The sequence below is a fragment of the Callospermophilus lateralis genome, chromosome 17, assembly GCF_048772815.1.
Source record: "Callospermophilus lateralis isolate mCalLat2 chromosome 17, mCalLat2.hap1, whole genome shotgun sequence".
NCBI lineage: Eukaryota > Metazoa > Chordata > Mammalia > Rodentia > Sciuridae > Callospermophilus > Callospermophilus lateralis.
In genome coordinates this window covers 25,886,151-25,907,018 of record NC_135321.1, presented here as the reverse complement: position 1 = coordinate 25,907,018, position 20,868 = coordinate 25,886,151, and the positions used below count along the sequence as shown (strand labels likewise).

Genomic DNA, 20,868 nt, shown 5'->3' with positions numbered 1-20,868 from the left:
TTTTATTCTCATTGCCCAAGCTGATGCGGCTTTTCCTCATTCATTGGAACTGAGGATGAGTAGGAAGTGCTGCCAATCTCCAGCCAAGGATATTCACCTTCATAAAAAACTCCAGGACTTGAGGAAGCAGGCCATTCTATAAAATGCCAGCAGCCCTGCACCTAAAGTTCATTCATCCATCCCTCTAAAGTACTTCTTGAGCCACCATTGAGTGTGCTGCCTGGTGGAGAAATGGGGAGTCCAAGACATATGGTCCTCGATCCTTGGCCTTTGGAAACTGATCAGATGAGACAATGCCTGAGATGTGAACACAAATAACTATGAGCTACAGATATAGCCAACACCTATATTGGTATAGATAATCCGTAGCATAAGATTATACAGAAAGAGCAATTTTTGATGACAGATATTAAAATAAACCAAAAACCTTTACTGGGTACAAAGCACTTGCTCTGGACCTTAATAAAAATGATTCCAATTTGGGTAGATGATTGAAGGAAGTAACTTCAGTTATATTTGGTTTCTAAATTCTAGGAACTTCATGGTCCAGCAGGTGAGACAGGCTAAAGGCTGAGGAAGGTACCTGAAGGTTTGGTGCAGGTGCTCAAATGATCCATGTAGACTGTAGATGTAGCCAGAAGTGTTGCACCTTTTACCCAGCAGTAGGCAGAGGCCCAGTGGCCAGGCTCTGAGGTGTGGGAGCCTCACTGTGTCACGCATGTTCTATCTCTCATGCTCGCCAGTGGTCCTGACCTCTCAGTGATAGAAGGGCCAAGAAGAAGGGAGTCACAAGAACAGAATAACTAGTGTAAAAATCAAAGCGCTGGAGCCAAGGGGAGTATTTTCTGGTTGCCACAAGTTACATTTTTTATATAAATATATTGGCATAAAGAATGATTCCTGGGTACATTCCATTTGTCCTTTATTTCCTCCCTTTTATGATTGTATTATTATTGATGTCATTAAAAGTGCATTCATCAGGCCTGGCTGTCAGAGAGTTGCACTTATTTTGTGCCCACAAGCAGTTTTGAGGTGAATCTCTTGCTTTAGGGCATTAGTTGATCAATACAGGCATCTATGGTGAGGGATTGTTTTCCCACCTCCCTCTGCACAACTTGATGCTCCTAGGGCGTTCTGGTCTTCCTGTGAAGAAGTTGCTCTGCAGCAGGTGGAGACAAGAAGAAGTGGATGCTGTCTGTGCTGATGCTCGTACCTCAGATACGTCATTCCGATTTCATCTCCTTGCAAAACAGGTCTTCCAGGGCCTTCTTACCAGCTTCAAATTGAACTTCAAATTGTCCTCTGCACTTACTGTTCCTGTTATTGAAGAAACAAACTTGAACTGTATTTGCTTTCTTTTTTTTTTTAAATTAATTTTTATTGTAGGTTGTTCAAAACATTACATAGTTCTTGATATATCATATTTCACCCTTTGATTCAAGTGGGATATGAACTCCCATTTTTACCCCGTATACAGGTTGCAGAATCACATCAGTTGCACAACCATTGATTTACATATTGCCATTCTGTATTTGCTTTCTAAATTTGAAATTTGGAGTGATGCTTGTTCCAGGAATCCCATGGGAGAGCAGGGCAGACTGGCCAAGGGCTGAGGCAGGTACCTGGAGTTTTGACACAGATGCTCAGGTGCAAGGCTTTGGGGTACATGTAAATTGTTGATGTGGCTGGGGGATGCTACATTTTATCCAGATGTGGGCAGAGGCCCAGTGGGCCAGGCTCTGAGGTCTGTGAGCCTTCGCTGTGTTTCATGTGTAGAGATCCTGGGCTCTCACCTCACCATCCTGAAGATTTCATTTTTCTCTTTTTGTGTCAGACCCTCCGGACTTTGAATCCCAGATAGCCTTTTTCTTTGCTTTTGTAGGTTATGCTACTTCCAAAACCCTTCAGTATTGTTTTGGGTGTTTCAGGAGCAAGCAGAGGTGACTGTGCTCACTGTCCCTCAAGTTTAAGTGCAATCTTAAAATTTATCAACAATGAAGTGTTTCCATTCCAACCTTTATAGCACAGATGGCCTTCTGTTGGAACAACCTTCAGTTGAAGGACAACGGATCTTTTGATTATGTGCAGGGGTGATGTTCAGTATATTGAAAAGTCAGTGTGGTAGGGGTACTGACTGATCCAAAGTGATGGCATCTCTCTTGGTGTCTGCGTGTGAACAAGGAGGAGCCATTTGAAGCAAAGACATACACGTTGTGAATTAGAGCCAAGGTCATGAATGTTCTGCTGTGAAGCATAGTTTTCTCTTCTTCTTGAGCATAAATGTTGGCCTTGGGAGAGGGAAAGATGGTGAGGGGAAGAGATGCCTGGGTCCTGAAGTGTGATGAGGTCCAACAGGGTAAAGCAGAAAAGATATAGGTCACATTACTGCTGGGCTGTAGATTCTCAAGTCAGGTGGGAGGGCTAACAGGTGAAGAACAGACACAATCTCTAAGGAATCTGCTCACTGTGATTTAGGGTTCAGATATGCTCCCTGAAAGTATGTTTCACTCTTCTAGTTTAAAGGAAAATATCATGACATAGATTCAGAATGAGAGTAAGAAAAATAGAAGGGGAATGAACATGCTCAGTGTTTTTGTGAATGACAAATATCTGGTGATGTTTCCATTGTTACTCCTTATCAAAGGATCAACACACAGGCATTCTGTAGTATGTACATCAGAAAACCTGCCCTTTTAGGAGCTTGAAATTTTAATGTATAAAGAGTTCATAGGAGCCGGGTATGGTGGCACAGGCCAGTAATCCCAGCAACTCTGTAGGCTGAGGTAGGAGGATCTCAAGTTAGAGGACAGCCTTGGAAACTTAATAAAATCTGTCTCAAAATAAAATATAAAAAGCACTGGGGGTATAGTTCAGTGGTAGAGCACCCCTGGGTTCAATCCTCACGACCAGGGATGGGCGGGGGGAGTTCACAGACTCAACCTCAGAATTAACTATTAATAATAAAAATGCTAATCCACAGTGTCCAGATAGTTCCATTTAACAAGAAATTTTAATTTACATAATAGTGCCATACAATTCCATAATGATTCCAAATAATATATTTGGAATGATAAAAAATTAAATTACTACTTGTAACCTCTCATGAGATAATTACTTCAAATACAGCTCATTAACAGGTGCTCAAATGACTGGTTAAAAGAGGATGGGAACTGGGTATTCATGTGGACTCGAAGTCTCATATGTAGAATCCTTAAGTCTTTCCAGGAGAAGATGCCTCCTTCATCAGGGAGAGCCTCACCGTCACCAGATGACGTCGGTTACTAGAACCTCCGTCACTAACAGAGTGACATGCGCTCGTGAATAAACGCATCACTAAAAAATATGCTTGCCAAAAATGTTTACCCTGAATCTAACTAAGCTTGCATATCTGACTTCCCTCTTAGAGGACAGTGACAGAGGAACCATTTACAGGACACCATGAGAAAAATACCAGACAAAACCAGAACGTGAGACCTACTACAATTAGCCTGATCTTTTTAAAAAGAGACCAGGGCAAAGAGACTGGTTTAGAGTTAAAGAGATTTAAAAGACATAACCATAAGCAGTACATGTTCTTTGGATTTAGGTTGGAGAAACTATAAAAGATATTTCTGGAATGACTGGAGAAATCTGAGTATGGACTGAGCAATAGACACATTATGGAATCAGGGTCAATTTTGCCAGATGTCACAACTATGTACCTATGTGAGGAAATGTCTTTTATCTGAGAAATGCATCCTAAATAATTTTGGGATGGTATTTCTTGATGTGATTTACTTTGAAATAATTTAGCAAGAATACACAGATAAAATATGAAGCAGATACGCCAAAATGTTAACTGTTGTTGAATCAAGATGGTAGGTATATAATGATATTCCTTGTTTTACTGTACTTTTTTATTCTCTTGTAAATCTCATATTAAGAAGTTAGGGAATTGGTTTGCAAATGCAAAATTACGTAAACCTGGTCCCACAGCAGCAGGAGTGAGAATCTCAAAGAGCCGTGTCGGCACTGGGCACCCAGGAAGGAGCATATTGGTGCTGAGTTCACCAGAGCACTGGGGTGAGATGGCTGTTCACTCCAGAATGGGTGAGACTGGGGGAAGAGTTACTGTACTTCCCAGAGTGCCCAAATTATTGTCAGAAATAATGTGCTCACTGGCAAGACCAGGTTTAATAATTCATGTTCCAACTGCAATTTAGTTGTTAGTTGCCCTACACTGTCACCTAAAATTACCTCCTTTACATGGGAAGTTTTAAAATTTCTACCTTCGTTCCTCCTTCCCTCCTTCCCCATTTCCCTCTTTCTTTTTTATTTTTCTTTCTTTCTACTTCCTTTTTTATCTGTATCTCTTTTTTCTTCCTTCTCTCTTTTTTTCTTCCTTTCACTGTTCTGTCTCCAAACATGATATAATTGTCCTATCCACTCAGGCACAGATGTAAAGTGACAGTTAAAATGCAAAATTGCTTCCTACAGTGCTAAATTGTTCTGAAAATATGGTTGTCACAGCAGGGCCCAGTGAAGCATGCCTATAATCCCAGTGGCTTGGGAGGCTAAGGCAGGAGGATGGCAAGTTCAAAGCCAGCTTCAGTAACTTAGTGATACCCTGAGCAACTTAGTGAAACCCTAAACAACTTAGCAAGACCCTGACTCAAAATAAAAAATAAAAAAGGCCAGGGGTGTGGCTCGATGGTTAAGCACCCCAAGCTCAATCCCCAGTACCAAAAAGGAAAAAAAATTAAAAATCAAGAAATAATAACAGCAAAAAGCAGAAATTATAGTTGTTGCTTAAGAAGTGTGTTTGCCGCCCTGCCTACTTCCTCTGTTTCTGTGGCCATTTCAGGGAGCTGGACTGTGCCATGCTACGTCGTCTGGAGAAGAGGATTTTGGTTGATCTCCCCAGCCGAGAGGCCAGGCAGGCCATGATCCACCACTGGCTGCCCCCCGTGAGCAAGAGCAGAGCCCTGGAGCTGCGCACAGAGCTGGAGTACAGCAAGCTGAGCCAGGTGGGCAGCCCTTATGTTGGTCGAGGGTCCAACGCGTACATGACAGTCTAAGACAGGGTCACATAAGGAGCTGCTTTCTTGAGACACTTAGAAAAGATCCAAACTGCCCCACAATGCAGTGGGCCTCTTCTTCATGGAAAAATCAGCTCCTTGTTACCTGGGAACATTTAAACAGAAGTAATTCAAGCTGGTGGAAATAGCATGACATTTGGACAGAGGTAATCTATGGTCAAATCCAGGCCCTGCTACTTATTAGCTGTGACCTCAGGGAAGTCACTTACTCTGGAACTTCAATGTCTCCATCTGTAAAATGGTTAGCAGACAAGCCACAGAGGTGATGATTAAATGAGTCTTTCAAAACAGACAAGTTCTGGGTACATGTTGTTTTCCCCCGTTGTTACCATTCTCAGAGTTTTGTAACCATGTTACCTGCTTTGGGTGGATATTTGAACATAATGTTCTCTGAGGTTCCTCAAAGGCAGGAATCATGAGATTTACTGTGGATTTGGGCCGAAGGGCCCCGTTAGACTAGCTTGGTGGCCCAGCCCTCTGCCAGCTCTTACAGTGTATTTGGATGGAGTTAGGAAGCTGTTGCCCAACTGTTGAGGTTATCTAGACATCGTAGAAGCATCTTTCCCTCCAGCATTACCGCCCAGGACTCTGTGTTCAGTGTTTGCCGAGGGATGGAGGGTCCCGCCTGTCAGACCATAACTGCCACCCACATTTTGCCTGCTGACAAATGGCTGGCTTTGCCATTGTTTCAGGAGACTGAGGGTTACTCTGGCTCAGACATTAAGCTGGTCTGCAGGGAAGCAGCCATGAGGCCTGTGAGGAAGATCTTCAGTATACTTGAAAATCACCATTCAGGTATGACTGGGAAAACAGTGAAGGTGATCTGTCAGAGAAATGTCTGTTTAAAATTCCAACTCTCACCAGCAGATGGAGCCAGGTGCCTGTTTTTGATGGCCTTCTCCACTTGTAGCAGGCTCTGGTGAAATCATCCCACTGCACTCAACATCTCCTTGGGTGCCTAGTGTGGGGTCTGCTTTGCCCACTGATGATAAACTTCTTAGGCTTTGGGCTATTACTTCTTTGGCACACACTGATGTTGGAATGGAGCCACTTGAGGCACTGTATAAATATTAAATAATACTTTGATAGCAATACATTTAAGTCATTATTTGGGGGGGTGTCTGGACTTTAGGAGCTAAGGTAGTTGCACATTAGAGACTTTCTTCCATGGTCCTCTTTAGTCTTGCTGTACTGCATTAACCATTAAGAATGCTGCAGTATGCATGGTCTTGAAAGAAGGTCTACTAGCCTTTCAAGAGCCTTAGTGCCGTGAGGTTGACGGTTGTGCTGTTGCTATTGTCTTCATCTAGACAGCACCCATTTTCCTGGGATCCAGTTGGAAACAGTGACCACTGCCGACTTTCTGGATGTGCTGGCTCATACCAAACCTTCAGCAAAGAACCTCACTCCGAGATACTTGGCTTGGCAAAGAGAGTTTGAGTCTGTTTGAAACCACACTTATCCTGACCTGGCCACAGAGGTAAATTGCAGAGGTCCTCTAGGTTATTAATACAAGTGGGAAAAGAACATCATGATTAGAACAGAAAAGGAGATTATTCTTGAACATTGGATTAATTTGGACAACAGTTATTGTTTTGGAAATATGAGACATGTTCATTAATTTTTCATCATAGATGTCAGCAAAGTATTGAAGATTTCAATTACATGTATATGTGCTATTAGGTCAGGCAATGGAGACTTTTCTCACAATTAGACTCCATAAAATTTTGATGAACAATATCCTGTAGCATTGCTCGTTTTTGAACTGGGATCTTCATTTTGAAGAGAAAGATTTTCTAAGTATTAATTTTTATTTTTTTCTTGCAACACATTCCCAAGTCTGCCAGATACTCATCAGTATTCTTTTCTAAATGGCCAATCAGGTTAACTTTCAATTCCCTCACTACTCCCTTGGTCCCTGCTAGTCTTAGGGGAACTGCACCTTGGTAAATAGATTTGCATCTAATCCCCATTTTCAGCCCTGTGTTCCATCCTGGCCTATAATCATGCCCATTGTCCCTAAGGCCTTAACTTGCATGGTTCCATGTTTCTAGAGTATAATGGAAACCCTCCACACTGCTGCCTTGCCCAGGGGTGGGTGGTCATCTGGCTGCTCAACAGGAAAGGGTTTCTGGAACTCCAACAAATACAATTATCAGCTTTTAGCCAATTGCTCACCTTTCAACCTGCTTTCAACCTCTCTTCCTTGCTATCTGTTGCCTCCAAGACCAGTCTTTGAGTTTGTTCCACTGGATACATTTTAGTTGTATTTTCTTTGTGCTGATTTTAATGATCAATACCCCGTCTACCTTCCATTATCCAAATTATCATCTTTTTATTCACAGACGTCTGACATTCTGTTGTTGGTTGATCTTGTGGGTTTATAACTTCTTTATTTATTTTCTCGTATTTTACTGGGGCTTTGAGAAAGACCAACTGATACATATTTATGTGTCATGTACTATAGAGTCTATCTAGTTATTTTTTGGAAAAGTGGATTGAAAGTGTATCAGCTACTTGGGAGGTGGAGGCAGGGAGATTTTGAGTTCAGGGCCAGGCTCAGCAACCTAGCAACATTCTGTCTCAACAAACAAATACACACACACACACACACACACACACACACGTATATCTAAATTTATATAGGAAGTTGGCTATTGGCGAAAAATTTGACTTTATCCGTGTGTGCTATTTTCTTCTAAAGCAAGCGGTCATGACTCAAACACCCACAGAAACAATGAACTTGATACCCAATGAGTAAAATAAGTTGAGTGTGGTTCAAAACAGACGGGGATCTGGAGAACTGGGGATGAAGGAGACTGTGAAAGGCACAGCAATGAATGATTCAACCTCAGATGAATGTGGGAATTTGGTCCAACATTGCCAGATCTTCTAATCTTCCTAGAAAACCCATTAATTGATTTGCACTTGAATCTCCTGATTCTCAAATGTCAACAACTAAGGTTGACCACCTGCCTGCACAACTCACATTCACTCCCACACTTCATTCCCATCAGAAGCCTTATCCGATGCACCTGGGATTATCTGGAATTACCAGATTATCCCACCCTCCCTTTTATTGGTTTTAGTTGTCATCATATGAATCTCTCATTATAGTAGGTAGTCGTGTATTTGTGCATGTGTTTTGTTGCCCATTTACCCTCCTCAAATATCAGCCTTGACTGTGATACTTTCTGGGCTGCTATTGAATAAATGAACATTTCTTTTTAAATGGCATAGGTCAAAGCTATCTGAGCAGCGTTTGCTTCACAGAATTTGTGACTTTCGTTCCATAGCACATACCTTGCTTCACAGAACTCCTCATTTAGAGGACTTACACACCATTTTGAACTTGTTAGAGCCCTTTGTATATTGTCAGATGTATTTTTATATGCTTCAATTCCCCACCTAGAAGGTTGACATCGCAGAAGTCAGAGCAGCATTCCACTGTCTTCCTTATGCTTTACCCAGCATGCATTTAATATAAATATGATTCTCTCAGCTACATCAGCCAGTGAAACAAACAGTTTAAATGCGTATGACATGAAGGTGAGCATTGGAAAATGTAAGGTACTCAAACCGAGAGATAAGCAGTTTGTTTTGATAAATGATTTCTGGTGCTCGGTGCCTCATTACTGCTCCTTAAAGACAGCAACATGCTTTCAGCTAGTAGGCCTTGGTGGCTGGTGTAATAAAGTCAGCAAAGGCCTTGTGCATTTATGCTGAAAAGGCCTTTGTGACTTAGACCAACTAAGCGTGATAATGCAAACAAGGCCCTGTGTAAACAACTGCTAGTATGAAAAGGGTGTCTACCACTCAAGACAGAGCCTTTGGTGAAACAGATTAATGTATTTTAAAAATTCTTAACTAGCCGGGTACAGTTGTGCATGCTTTGTAATCCCAGTGGCTTGGGAGGCTGAGGCAGGAAGATCTTGGGTTCAAAGCCAGCCTCAGCAACGGAGAGGTGCGAGGAAAGTGGTGGAGCCTCCCGGTCCTCTGCCTCATGTGCTCTGCACACCAACTCACAGTGCATGCCCTACAGCCATCTCCTGACAGTGGGTATTCTCATTACCTTTCTAGAACCAAGGTGTCAGCCACTTGGTCCCTTTCCTGGCACAGGATAGGATTACAGTAAAAATTATACAGACACTGTCCTTGTGGTCAATACCACAAGATCCTCCTCTAATTGTGGGATGGGTGGAGAAGGAAATGCTATAGATGCTTGAATTACTTGTACTTCCTCTGTGAGGCTCAAGGTGGCCTATAACCAGCTAAGACTAACACTTGGAGTATTTGTAGCTATTTTGATCTAAGATGAGACTTTTATTTGTCTCCATGGACCTCTCTGTGGACAGGTCATTTAGCAAGCCATAATGTTTGTTAAATAAATATCTCAAACACGGAGGAAAGGGCAGAAGCCGATTCTCTGGGCCGGGTATGTCTGCTCAGGTCTCACCTATGCCTGCGACTATTTAACTTCCTGATCCATCATGAGGTCTTGTCTTGGCTCTAAGCTGTCTCCAGATATCAACTCCATTATTTCCAAATGTCAAATGCAGCCTCCCTGATATGCATCTTTAAGGCAATAACTCTACAATGAAACATTCCATGCTTCCCCCCCCCCCCCCCACGCACAGCTATGCCTTCCAGCATTACATTCCTGTAGTATTTAGTTTTATTGGTTCAATAACTGAACGCCTGTGTTGCAGCAAGTATAGAAAATGACTCAGTCCTGTCTGGTGGGGAGAAGAGAAGTGTGAAGACACAAGGGCAATATAAGAAGTGCCACCTGGGGATAAAGGAGGCTGCACCTTGCTCCAGTCTGCAGGCAGGGAAGACATCAGAGACACAGGAGTTGTCTTCCTGGTGTTCCTGACTTATGCATTCTCCTTAGCTCTTGATTACAAAGGATCAAGGCAAAACCCTTCTTATATGCTTACTTCCCATAAAAATCAGGGATAGCACAGCAGTTAGCACATGGCAACTGGCAAACATTTGATAAACTCCTAGGCAAGGAATCCCTAACTCCAGCGCACAAGTCCAAGTCCAAGCTGACTGTGGCCTGTCTACCAGGCAGTGCTTTCTACCTGCATGCTGGGCTTCTCCTGCTGCAGCTTTGCCCTGAGACTGCCCAAGTGCAGCATCATATCTCCTTTAATCCTCAGGAAGACTCTCTCAGAGACAGCCCCTTACTGGCAGACAGTCCCTTCACCCGTTCAGCACCACTGCAGACACACAGCACTTAATCTGCCCCATTCCAGTCTAAATACTTAAATGTGTTTCAAGTATTTAATATTCGACAGCAACCCTGTGTGGTAGGTGCTGCCATTATCCCTGTTTTACGAATAAAGACAGGAGGCCTGTGAGGTAAGGTGACTTGCTCAAGGTCAGAGGGCTTGGTGTATGCTGGTGGGACTCCAGAAGCTCTGCTCACAGCCACCCCACACAGCCACTCCACACAGCCTGCTGACCTGGGGGCTTGGTCATTCCATGTCTGTCTTTTGCTTCTAGACATAAGTATTAAGTTGGGGCTTTTGCAAAAACAAGAAAAGTGCTCACCCAACTATCATTTATTTAGCTTTGTTCCCTCCCATCCAAGACCGAGCTGATCTCTAAACAAGCATCAAAACCCGAAGCTCATTAACATCAGCGTGCACTTCAATAAGGTGAACACTACAATGATGTACAATTACATTCTAATAATTCAATGCCCAAGAGCCCTGTAAAACAATTGCAAAGGCCCAGGATTATCACAGTATGCAAATGCACTCGGAAAATCATTACCTACTTAGTCCCCTTCATTTGGGTGGGTTTAACATGAGAAGAATAATCCATGCTACAAGACGAGATTTCATTTTACAGCTGTAGTAACCAAGTACATAAAAGCTTGAATTTGTCCCAATAGCTTCTAAAAGATTTTTCCCATAGTGTCAGAGGCAAAAATAATGAAATCTTGCAAATGTACAGTTAATAGGACCCTGGTGGACACTAACTTCAAAAATGCATGGTCTATAAGACATTAAAGGCTTGATTTTAGTTTCTGCACTGTTCCTGTTAATAACAATGTCTAATTAAAACATCTGTAAAATACTGATAGTTTTAATTTTACATAAAATTTCCAAAACAACTGTTACACAGTATAATAGGTATCTGCAATGAATAGGTTATTAATGGAAATATTATTTTAAATTAAAATCAGGTTCTAAATTTAAATTAGTCATTTCTGGCTAATGAAGAGAAAGGAAGTCACCCGTGCTGGGAATTCAACAGAAAATCTAGTTTTCAACATCTGTTAAAGTAAATTCACTCGACAGTCTGAAGGACAATTCATTTTGCTGCCTCTGTCTTGTACTCCACTTGGCTCTTCGGCTAGGTCTCACAGTTGAACTCAATTTCAAAACATGAGGCTAATGCACCTTTCAACGCATCACTTTATAATTTACAAACCACCATTCAACTTTATTCACAGTCTGAATCCCCCTCCCGATTTCCAGCAGGAGACAGCAGAGAACACCATTCCCCATTGGAGCTTCTCTCTCCCAGCCCTGCGAACCTGATGAATATTTTAGAGGGAATGGCATAAAATCTCAGCTTTTCTTTTCTTCGGGTCTCATCTTCTTTTACAAAATAAAACAAAAGAGATTAGCAAGGCTTAGTAGCTGGATGCAATTCAATACCTTTCTCTCTAATTAATGCACAATAAAAGAGGGTTAAAGCATAATCAGCTCTGAATGGTTCGTGGCTACTGATGCTGCACCAAGTTGGTAAGGGATCCATTCCAGACAATGAAAGCTGCGTGTCAAGTTGCTTCACATTCACAGGAGGGTTCACAGGAGATGCTGCAGAATGTGGTCCACAGCATGAGGGAAACTCTCACAAGTTAGGTAGGGAGGTGGACTAATTTTTTCTTCATCTGCTGCTCTGTATTTCCCTGAAATGAAGGAAAAGTCAGTGAACGGAGCCTACTGCTAAAATGCTACATTAATCACGCACCCTGAGCACCTGGCCAGCACAGGTCCACCCTTACATTTACTTAGTAAATTAGGGGATCCACATCCCCTAAAGCACCTTTTATTGAGGTTTCAGGATGCAAGGAGTCAGTTCAAAGAAATGCCACATTCAGTGTTGTCACAGGTCCTCTGGTTGTTCACAAGGGACAATCACAGGTCACATGGTGGTTAAGATTCCCTTCAAATCACCGCTAATGAAATTACTTTGCTTCCCCACCCCACCCCTTAAGATAGAAAGGATGATTAAATCAATGATTTTAAATAGAAGTTCATATCTGGGAGGGCAGAGACCTTGTAGGCTCTGAGGGTGACTGGAACGTGCTGCTGTCAATCTACCCTGGAAGCCTGGGGGTGGGGAAAGGAAAGTAATGGGTGCTTCCAGGGCAGTGCCAGGCAGGGTAGCAGGTAGGCATTAGGTGACAAGAACACTGCCAGACTTTCTTGACTCTGGAATTCCAGGTAGCCTGCTGTTCCTGGGCCTGGCACACAACTCGACACCCCAACTCAGAGGAACCATTCCACTACAGTGGTTATGGAGAGCTTTCACACATGTGAATCAGATGGTGCATGGTCCCTGTTTAAATACACTTCTCAGGCCCCAGTGCCCTTCAGAAAAGCTCTTCCCTGTTATTGTCTCTCTCCTAGAACATTGTTCTTTGCCTCCACATTTATGGCAGCGTGCAACAATGCATTTACTTGTTTAATGTCTGCCTCACATCTAAAGGACTGTAAGCTTCCTCAGAGCAGAGACTGTCTGTCAGGTGTCCCAGTGGATTCCCAGCACAAACATCAACACCAGCACGCTTTCCCTAAATATTTTTTTTTAAAGAATAAATGGAATGAATAAAAGGAAGGAGGGAGTAATGGGAAGAGGTGGGCAGGGAAAAGAGAAGTGGGGGGGAGGGTTGCAGGAGGACCACAGGAAGGAGGCTACTTATCTGCACTTATATTTTTTGCTCTCTCATTCCATTTTCTGTTATCTCTGCTATTTATTTGTCTGCTTTATTCATTTTTGTTTTCTGCCTAAATCCAGCTGCCCCAACAACAGGCCCACCTTTTCTACAACTCCCTCTTTAGGAGGTGATATGGTTTGGATATGAGGTGTTCCCCAAAGCTCATGTTAGGCCATGCAGGAATGTTCAGAGGTGAAGGGGTTTGATCACGACAGCTGTAACCCCATCAGTGGAGCAGCGAATGGTGGACCACGGGGTGCTATCTGTAGGCCGCCTGGGCCTGGCTGGAAGAAACAGGTCACGGTGGGGTTGGGGGTGTCCTTGGCTCTGTGAGCGTGCACTCTCTTTCTCTTTCCTGGCTGCCAAGAGCTGAGCAGCTTTCCTCTGCCACGTCCTTCCACCATGATGTTCTGCCTCGCCTCAGGCCCACAGCAATGGAGCTGGACAACCATGGACTGAGTCTCTGTAACTGTGAGCCCAAAGTAAACTTTTTCTCTTCTAAATTCTTGTCAGATATTTTGGTCACAGTGATGAACAGTTGACTAAACACAGAGGGCTTACCTAGCAAACGCAAAGCCTGAAACCTCAACCCCACTTCCACGTCTTTGCACTATGCTGGAGAAGATATGTACTATCCTCTCCTACTGACTGATTTGTTACAGAGAAGAAATCAGCATCAGGGCTGGGGATGTGACTCAAGCGGTAACGCGCTCGCCTGGCATGCGCAGGGCGCTGGGTTCGATCCTCAGCACCACATAAAATAAAATAAAGATGTTGTGTCCACCGAAAACTGAAAAATAAATATTAAAAAATTCTCTCCTTCTCTCTCTCTCCCTCTTAAAAAAAAAAAAAGAAATCAGCATCAAATGTACATATAGGTAACTGGCATATACCTCACTTACCCTAGCACCCTCACGTCACTTCTCCATAGCATGATCCATATGGAAAATTCTACTGGCAGTTTCCGTTTCCCCCACCCCCACCTCAAGCTTAAGTCCTTTAAGTATAAGCTTCTCTTCAAGGTTTCTGCTTGGTTTCATAGGTATGTTAATAAATAACTTGCTGTATTACCTACTTCCAAGATCTATGGTGTAAGGGGCAAATAAGTTTCTTAACTACAGAGTTAAGGGCTTCTAGAATGTTTCTGCTTGTCTGGCTTTGCCAGTGGGGTCTCTACAAAGTACAGATGATACAAGTGGCCCAAGCATATGTTCCAGTTCTGGCACCTCACACGGAGCCTGTACACAGCAGATGCTCAATGTCAGCAAGAGGAATGAAGCAGCATCCCTGGCCTGACTCACTGCAGCAGCCTGTGTCTCCGTGAGTGAATAAATGAACAGGGGGACATAGGAAGCCATGCTGATGCTGTAAGACAAAGGGCAAGCTCATTTCTTTCTACATGACTACTTTATATGTTAAACAGAGATGAATTCTGGTTAGGACAAGGCAAAACCCTTATTAAGATTTTAAATCTTTATTAAAAAAATAACTAAAAAAATGTATATTATGTATCTACCATATGTTACCCATTGAAAAAAAATTGCTCAAGACTATCCACAAATAGTACTTCTTACTGAATAAGAATTAAAATATTTTAGTAGTTTTAAACACTGTGAAGACCAGTGCTTGTCCACAGTACTGGGCTAAATTTTATCAATGAAGCTCACAGTTTTAGAACAGTGGGCTTACTCTGGATTTTTGTGACCAAAAACCCAATAGTACAAGAGGGTCTATTTCTATGAGATGGACTTAGCTGCTTTATTAGTTACACATTTTAGATTTGACCATTATGCTGTTAGCCTAAGACTAACTGGATGCTTTTCACACAGGCCACTCATGATACTGCACAGGTCCAGTTTTGATAGCTGGTATAAATCCTTAACTATGTGAGCTCAAGAAAGGAAATGTTTATGGGAATAATACCCACAAGCAAAAATAGTTATCTGAGGATCCCTTAATGGGATAAAACTGAAGGCAGAACAGTGAGAACAAAGACGCAGAGAGGATGATGTGGTCTGTGTTTCCTGACTTGGTTAATGCTTCCTCTTGCTACTTACATCATAGGGCCATAACGTTCCCGGGTAGGTGACAATCATTTTGATGGAGAAATGTGAAAAAACATTGTGTTAATCCTGCAGTGACTGGTGTTACTATTGGTGGGCCCAGGATGGCCCACTCCAGAGCTCAGGCTCTAGCAGATATGGGGTTTCCCTCTGTACCTCTTATTCAACTCTAGCTCCATCTAGATTTTCCCATTTTAATTTTAAAGTAACTTTTCTGCAATCACAATTTTCTTGAACTCAGGTCATAGTCACTTTCTCTAAAAGATTTCCCCATGGTAAAACTTCTATGACTTTTATGTTTCAATTTTACCTTTTCTGAACAGTCTGTTAGTTTCACTACCATCATATGAAACTATGCAAAATGAGCTCCCAGAGATGTGTGCACAACTGTTTATCTGTTATTTGATTTACAAAAACCTGATGGCAATTCTTGGACAAGATTTCCCGTTATTATGTGCTATTAGTTTTGAATTCAGCAGGTGCCATTTGAGGGTGGCATGGAATCTTTCATTATCTTTTGAAAAACCCATTAAGTTTCCCCATGCAAAAATATTTGACCCTCTCACAGCTCCCATGACTGTTTCTTCTTTACCTTGAAGAAACTACAAGTAGACTACCTAAGGGATCCTCAACTAGGAGATTCAAGGGCCCAAAGGGAAAAGAGCCATGACCAGAGTTTCACACAGCAAATCAGCACAGAAATGAGACCAGAATACAGGACACTGAATCAGTCAAAATATCATATTAGGGGGCTGGGGTTGTGGCTCAGTGGAGCGCTCACCTAGATTGTGCGAGGCCCTGGGTTTGATCCTCAGTACCACATAAAAATAGATAAATAAAATAAAGGTTTTGTATCCAACCACAACTAAAAATATATATATAATAAAAAAATATGTCATATTAGGTGAATCCTCTCCAAGAAGGTCTTTCTTTTTTCTTAAAATTTGAGAGATCATATAAAGTAAACCTAATTTTAGTGTAGGAAATACTTCCTAAGCTTTGTCACCAAAAATAGTAAATGAAAATAAATTTTTATGTGTGTGCTGGTATGTATATATATTTTCACACCACCTTCCCCCAATTCTATTCAACTCTAACCTGTACTGAGGATTAAAATTAGGAGCAGGCCACTTTTTTTCTATTATTGTATTCTTTATTTTTTTCTTTTTGAGACAGTCTAAGTTGCTGAGGCAGGCCTTGAACTTACGATCTTCCTGCCTCAACCTCCTTAGTTGTTGAGATTACAGGTGTGTGTCATGCCCACCCAGCTGGTATATATTTTTTAAAATGCAAACGTGAAGATAGAGGATCAGAGCACACAGATGACCAGTTCTTAAAGAAATCAACTTTATCATCAGATAGCTGGCATAAAATGTTTTTTCAGAGCACCACAATTCATGGTCCTTGCTCCATTCCGACATGGTGAACAGGGTAGGTACTACCAGGCCTCGAACCCTGATCTTCCCACCTTTTTGCAGCATGTTCCCCCCACCCCCATGGTCTTTTTCCCTTTAATCCTAAACCCATTTCATTTTTCTTCATGTAGAAAGTGAATTAGAGCCCAGAGTTCTACCATTTCGAAAAAGGCTATTCTTTGGGCAACTGTGAACTCCACCACCCTGTTTTTGGAAAGGCATTTGGAAAGGTATACAGAAGATACATACCAGTTTTTACTAAAATGCCCAGCATGCCAGCATTTTGAGCCCCACCAACATCATCCCTGCAATCCTGGAAAAGCAGAAAAAGGCACTTAGTCCAGAGTCTTTTGTTGCTTGCCAACACACTCTGCCAACAATTAATTAGGATGGGATCACCACTTGGAATCCCCTGCTTTTTATTTTCAAAATGAAAGAGGAGAAGGTGAAAAGGGGTGACTCCACATGAAATACTCTGAGGAGGAGAACCATATTTGGAGAAGAAAGCGCTGCTAAGGTGGAAAGCGAACACTAGCATAAGGAATTCCAGTAACTGAACGCAGACAACAGTGAAGAGTCTATACCTTGCCACAAGTATCTCTCTCTCTTCTTAAAACAGATCACCGGGGAAAAAAGCATTCTATGCATTTGACAGCTTGTACAGTGAATAACTCAGCTGTAAACAGTGAATGAACTCGATTTAGAAGATCACTTTTTAGTGGCCCATGTAATATATTACTCTTAATTTCCATCCAATTGTCTATAACAGGTAGGATCAAATCAAAGCAGTATACTTAATCAGACTGTAACTATTTATGTTTACTTCACAAATTTGGGAATCACACATCAATCTGTAAAGGGAGCTCCCCTGTCCAATTCTTATTCAAGATAGGGATAAATACACTTGCACAGTGGCGTGCATCTTTACTCCCAGCACATGGGAGTGAGGCAGGAAGATCACATTTGAGCCTAGGAGTCTGAGGCCAACCTGGGCAACATAGTAAGACCTTTTCCAACAAAACTAACAAAATAGTAAGAAACCCACCAAAACAGAATATAAAACAAAATAAATAAATACTTGGTTGAATGTAACAATGAATGCAAGGCCTGGTCAAGTAATCAGTCCTAAGAAAAAAATAATAATAAAAAAAAGAAAATCAGTCCTGCTATCTCATATGTACAAGCAGGATTCATTCAGATTATGCCTAAAGAAGATTTTTTTCCACAAAAATCTTTAAGTTTGTTCAACAATGACCCTTAGAAATTAGCTTCAGAATGTCAAACTCTTTGTTTAAGGTCTTACTTAAAACCTTTTTCCATTATAGTCAAATTTGCCCATTGAAGAAATGGGGATGGGGAGAGGAGGAAGGGAAATGGGAAAAAGAAAATAAGAAGAAAGCTGGGCATGGTGGCACACACCTGTAATCCCAGCAGCTGGGGAGGATGAGGCTGGAGGATCACTACTTATAAAAGTCTTTAGTTATATTTTGTTCTCTGCATAATGCTCAAAATACTTTAGGTTTTATAGGGATTTTCTTCAGAAAAAAATGTAAAGCATTTAACTGACTTGCAATATAAACATTTTTAAAAACTATACATGCCCTCACACTTTGGAGAACTGTCAGAAACAATCAAAATTTCAAATGCTTACAAGAATACTGTCAAACATCTACAGGAAAGCTTGCTTCTGACTATTTTTCTCTTGAGTAACAAAAAGTCCACTTCCCTAAAGCAGTGCTTCAAAGACAGCCGTCCTAGCAAAGAGGTGAGTGCAGGGCATATCCTGGGCTCTTCTACTTACATCTCCTATCATGACGGCCTCTTCGGGTTCACAGCCTGTGCCCCGCAATGCTTCCAAAAAGAACGTCTTTTCTGGTTTCCCCACTACTATGGCGCTGGTGTCAGTGGCATACTCTAAAGCAGTCACAAAGGGTCCAGGCCCCAGGGCTAAGCCATCTTTTCTCTTGTAATACCTGGCTTTGTGGATCGCTATCAGAGGTGCTCCATCCAGGAGTAACCTAGAGAGACCAAAAAAACAAAAACTGGCTAAAAGCAAGGCTTTTATAACTGGAAAAGAATGTCAGACTGGCAAAGTGGTTTTACTCACACTCACAGAAACAAATAGTTTCTTATTAACTTTTAATGACTTGCTGTCTTCTAATGAATTCACGAAGAACTGCTGGGAATTACATTCAGATACACTAAAGAAAGGTGATAGATTATTAAATTTGGGATTGCTTCAACCTTTTACCTTTCGTGGTTTCAGACACTTTACCCAAATCACCAGGGAAAGAGAATTAAGAGAACTAAAGCTAAATAAGGCACTCTAGGGAAGAGGCTTAACTTAATGAGACGTGTTGTTTCAGCCTTCCCTAATGGTAAGCAGGAGGCTCCTGAGCCTGAAAACACTGCTAGACTGTTGCTGCGGCAACTTAGGAAGTACACTTCAGAAATACTGAATTCCTGTTTCCTCGCCTCCAAAATGTAAGTTTCTTTTTACTTCAGAAATTTATTTAACTGTTTTTTTTTTTTTAACCAAGTTTCTGCATGTAATTTCACCCGTTCAATGTACCTAACTGCTTTCGATGGTCTTTCCAAATAAGGCCATCTTCCCAAAGCACACACTGACAAGGTTTAAGGGGACAGCCTTCGGTCAAGTTCCTTCCTTGATTCCGATAGAGGACAAACAACTCTCATACCAAACAAAGGTGTAGTTTTCCTGTCAGTTTGATAACAAAACTCTACATATAGCTAAGGATCTTCCTTCGTGACTCAGGTAAAATACAACAAAACAAATCTCTATGAACTTAACACTCACCTCTCACCCCCAGATCTGCTACTCACCCCAACAATGTCACCTTCAGTCACCCAGAAGTAGTCATGCACAAATAATTATCTAATGGAATACAGGACATGATATATTTCTCAAACTGCTCTTAACCAACGGAATAAATGACCTCACTAGCTTAATTTACTTTAAGTCATCTACTTAGTTAAAATATTTAGTATGTCATCACTTCTTACCCTTCACAATTATGAGTAATTAAGCGCTCAACTATGAAACTGCTGAATTATTCTTGTCAGTGGGCATGGAAATAACTTCCTGTGGGAGATGCAGAATTCAGACATTTGTGATTAAATATTTTATTAAGTAAAAACCAATACTGGACTATTACAAGGACTTACTGTTAGTTACTACAAATTGCTCACAGCACAGATCCTTCAAATTTGTTCACTAATATTAATACAAATTTATTTCTGAAAGCAGACCTTGAAATCCAGCATTAAGAAATCTGCAAAGCTTCTCCTTTGGCCTTAACCACAGCTGATAGCAATGAGTTAGCAATGGGTGATTCATTCATCCCCCTCTTTCACCCCACCCCAATCCCATTTATTTGCTTCTCTACCACGGAACTGGAATTCTTTATGCAACAGACCTCAAAATTGCTTTCCACTTATATAGCTAAACTAAAAACTCATTTGATTTAGCTTTGTTAATATTTTATTATATATTAACTGGGGATAAGACTTATCAGCCTGATTGATGTGTGTACTTAATTCCAAGGCAGCACTTCTGTGTTTTCCCTGGAAGGGCTGGAACAGTGCGTTCCTAAGTGGGAACTGGTTCTGCACTAGTCCGGAGAAGAGCATCTCTCAGGGCAATGGTTCTTGCCTTAACTGTTCTCTGCACAGCATAAGCTTCACTGGATCTTGGAAGAGCTGAGGCATATTTAGGATGAACTAAAAGGGAAACATTTCATAGGGCACAGATTAAAAAATCTTTCACAGTTAAATATTTAAAAAAATATTAGAAATAGACACCCCAATACTTGGTAGTGGTTTTATATACTAAACAGGCAACAAATGGTTGGTTTTGTTACCAGAAGGAACACATCAGCAGGAAATCTATAAGCCTGTTGAGTATAAAGAAGCAAAGGAAAAATGCAAAAAGAGATCTGACACCAAATCTCTGGCTATAAATTCCAGGTAAGCTTTCCTAGCCAGGGAACAGGACCACAATTGCAATGAGAGAAAAAGCCATGGGGATAATTTAAATTCAGAGCCACAAAACATTATTGCAAGGAACCTTAAGGCACATTAAGGCCAACATGCCCCGTTTCACAGATGAAGAAACCGTCCAGAGACGCTGGCTGAGCTCAGTGGTACCAACCAGGGAGCTCTAGAGCCAGTGCTATAACCCGGAACTTAAGAAAACCAGTGGAGCCCTCTTCCACATACAGTCCATTATCTTTCTAAATAACTTAACCTCTCGAGGGAAGTGATCAACTTGCCACCATTTCTGCTGAAGGTGGAGCATGTAGAAATGAAATCACCCTGCAGCTTAAGTC

General features: G+C 41.6%; 2 protein-coding genes across 3 annotated transcripts in view; one reads left to right on the top strand and one right to left on the bottom strand.

The window, feature by feature from the left end:
- Nucleotides 1-6,528, top strand: part of Katnal2 (katanin catalytic subunit A1 like 2) — a 43,934-nt gene extending 37,406 nt beyond the window's left edge. For both annotated transcript variants that reach the window (XM_076837044.2, XM_076837043.2), the window contains exons 13-15: nucleotides 4,844-5,006; nucleotides 5,771-5,873; nucleotides 6,389-6,528. In XM_076837044.2, coding sequence (XP_076693159.2) covers nucleotides 4,844-5,006; nucleotides 5,771-5,873; nucleotides 6,389-6,528 — 406 coding nt within the window. The remainder of the gene's footprint in view (nucleotides 1-4,843; nucleotides 5,007-5,770; nucleotides 5,874-6,388) is intronic.
- A 4,190-nt stretch (nucleotides 6,529-10,718) lies between these two features.
- Nucleotides 10,719-20,868, bottom strand: part of Hdhd2 (haloacid dehalogenase like hydrolase domain containing 2) — a 34,088-nt gene continuing 23,938 nt past the window's right edge. Inside the window, exons 5-7 of the mRNA XM_076837059.2 lie at nucleotides 18,321-18,537; nucleotides 16,769-16,832; nucleotides 10,719-12,009 (exon numbers count right to left, since the gene is read on the bottom strand). Coding sequence (XP_076693174.1) covers nucleotides 11,906-12,009; nucleotides 16,769-16,832; nucleotides 18,321-18,537 — 385 coding nt within the window. The 3' untranslated portion in view covers nucleotides 10,719-11,905. The remainder of the gene's footprint in view (nucleotides 12,010-16,768; nucleotides 16,833-18,320; nucleotides 18,538-20,868) is intronic.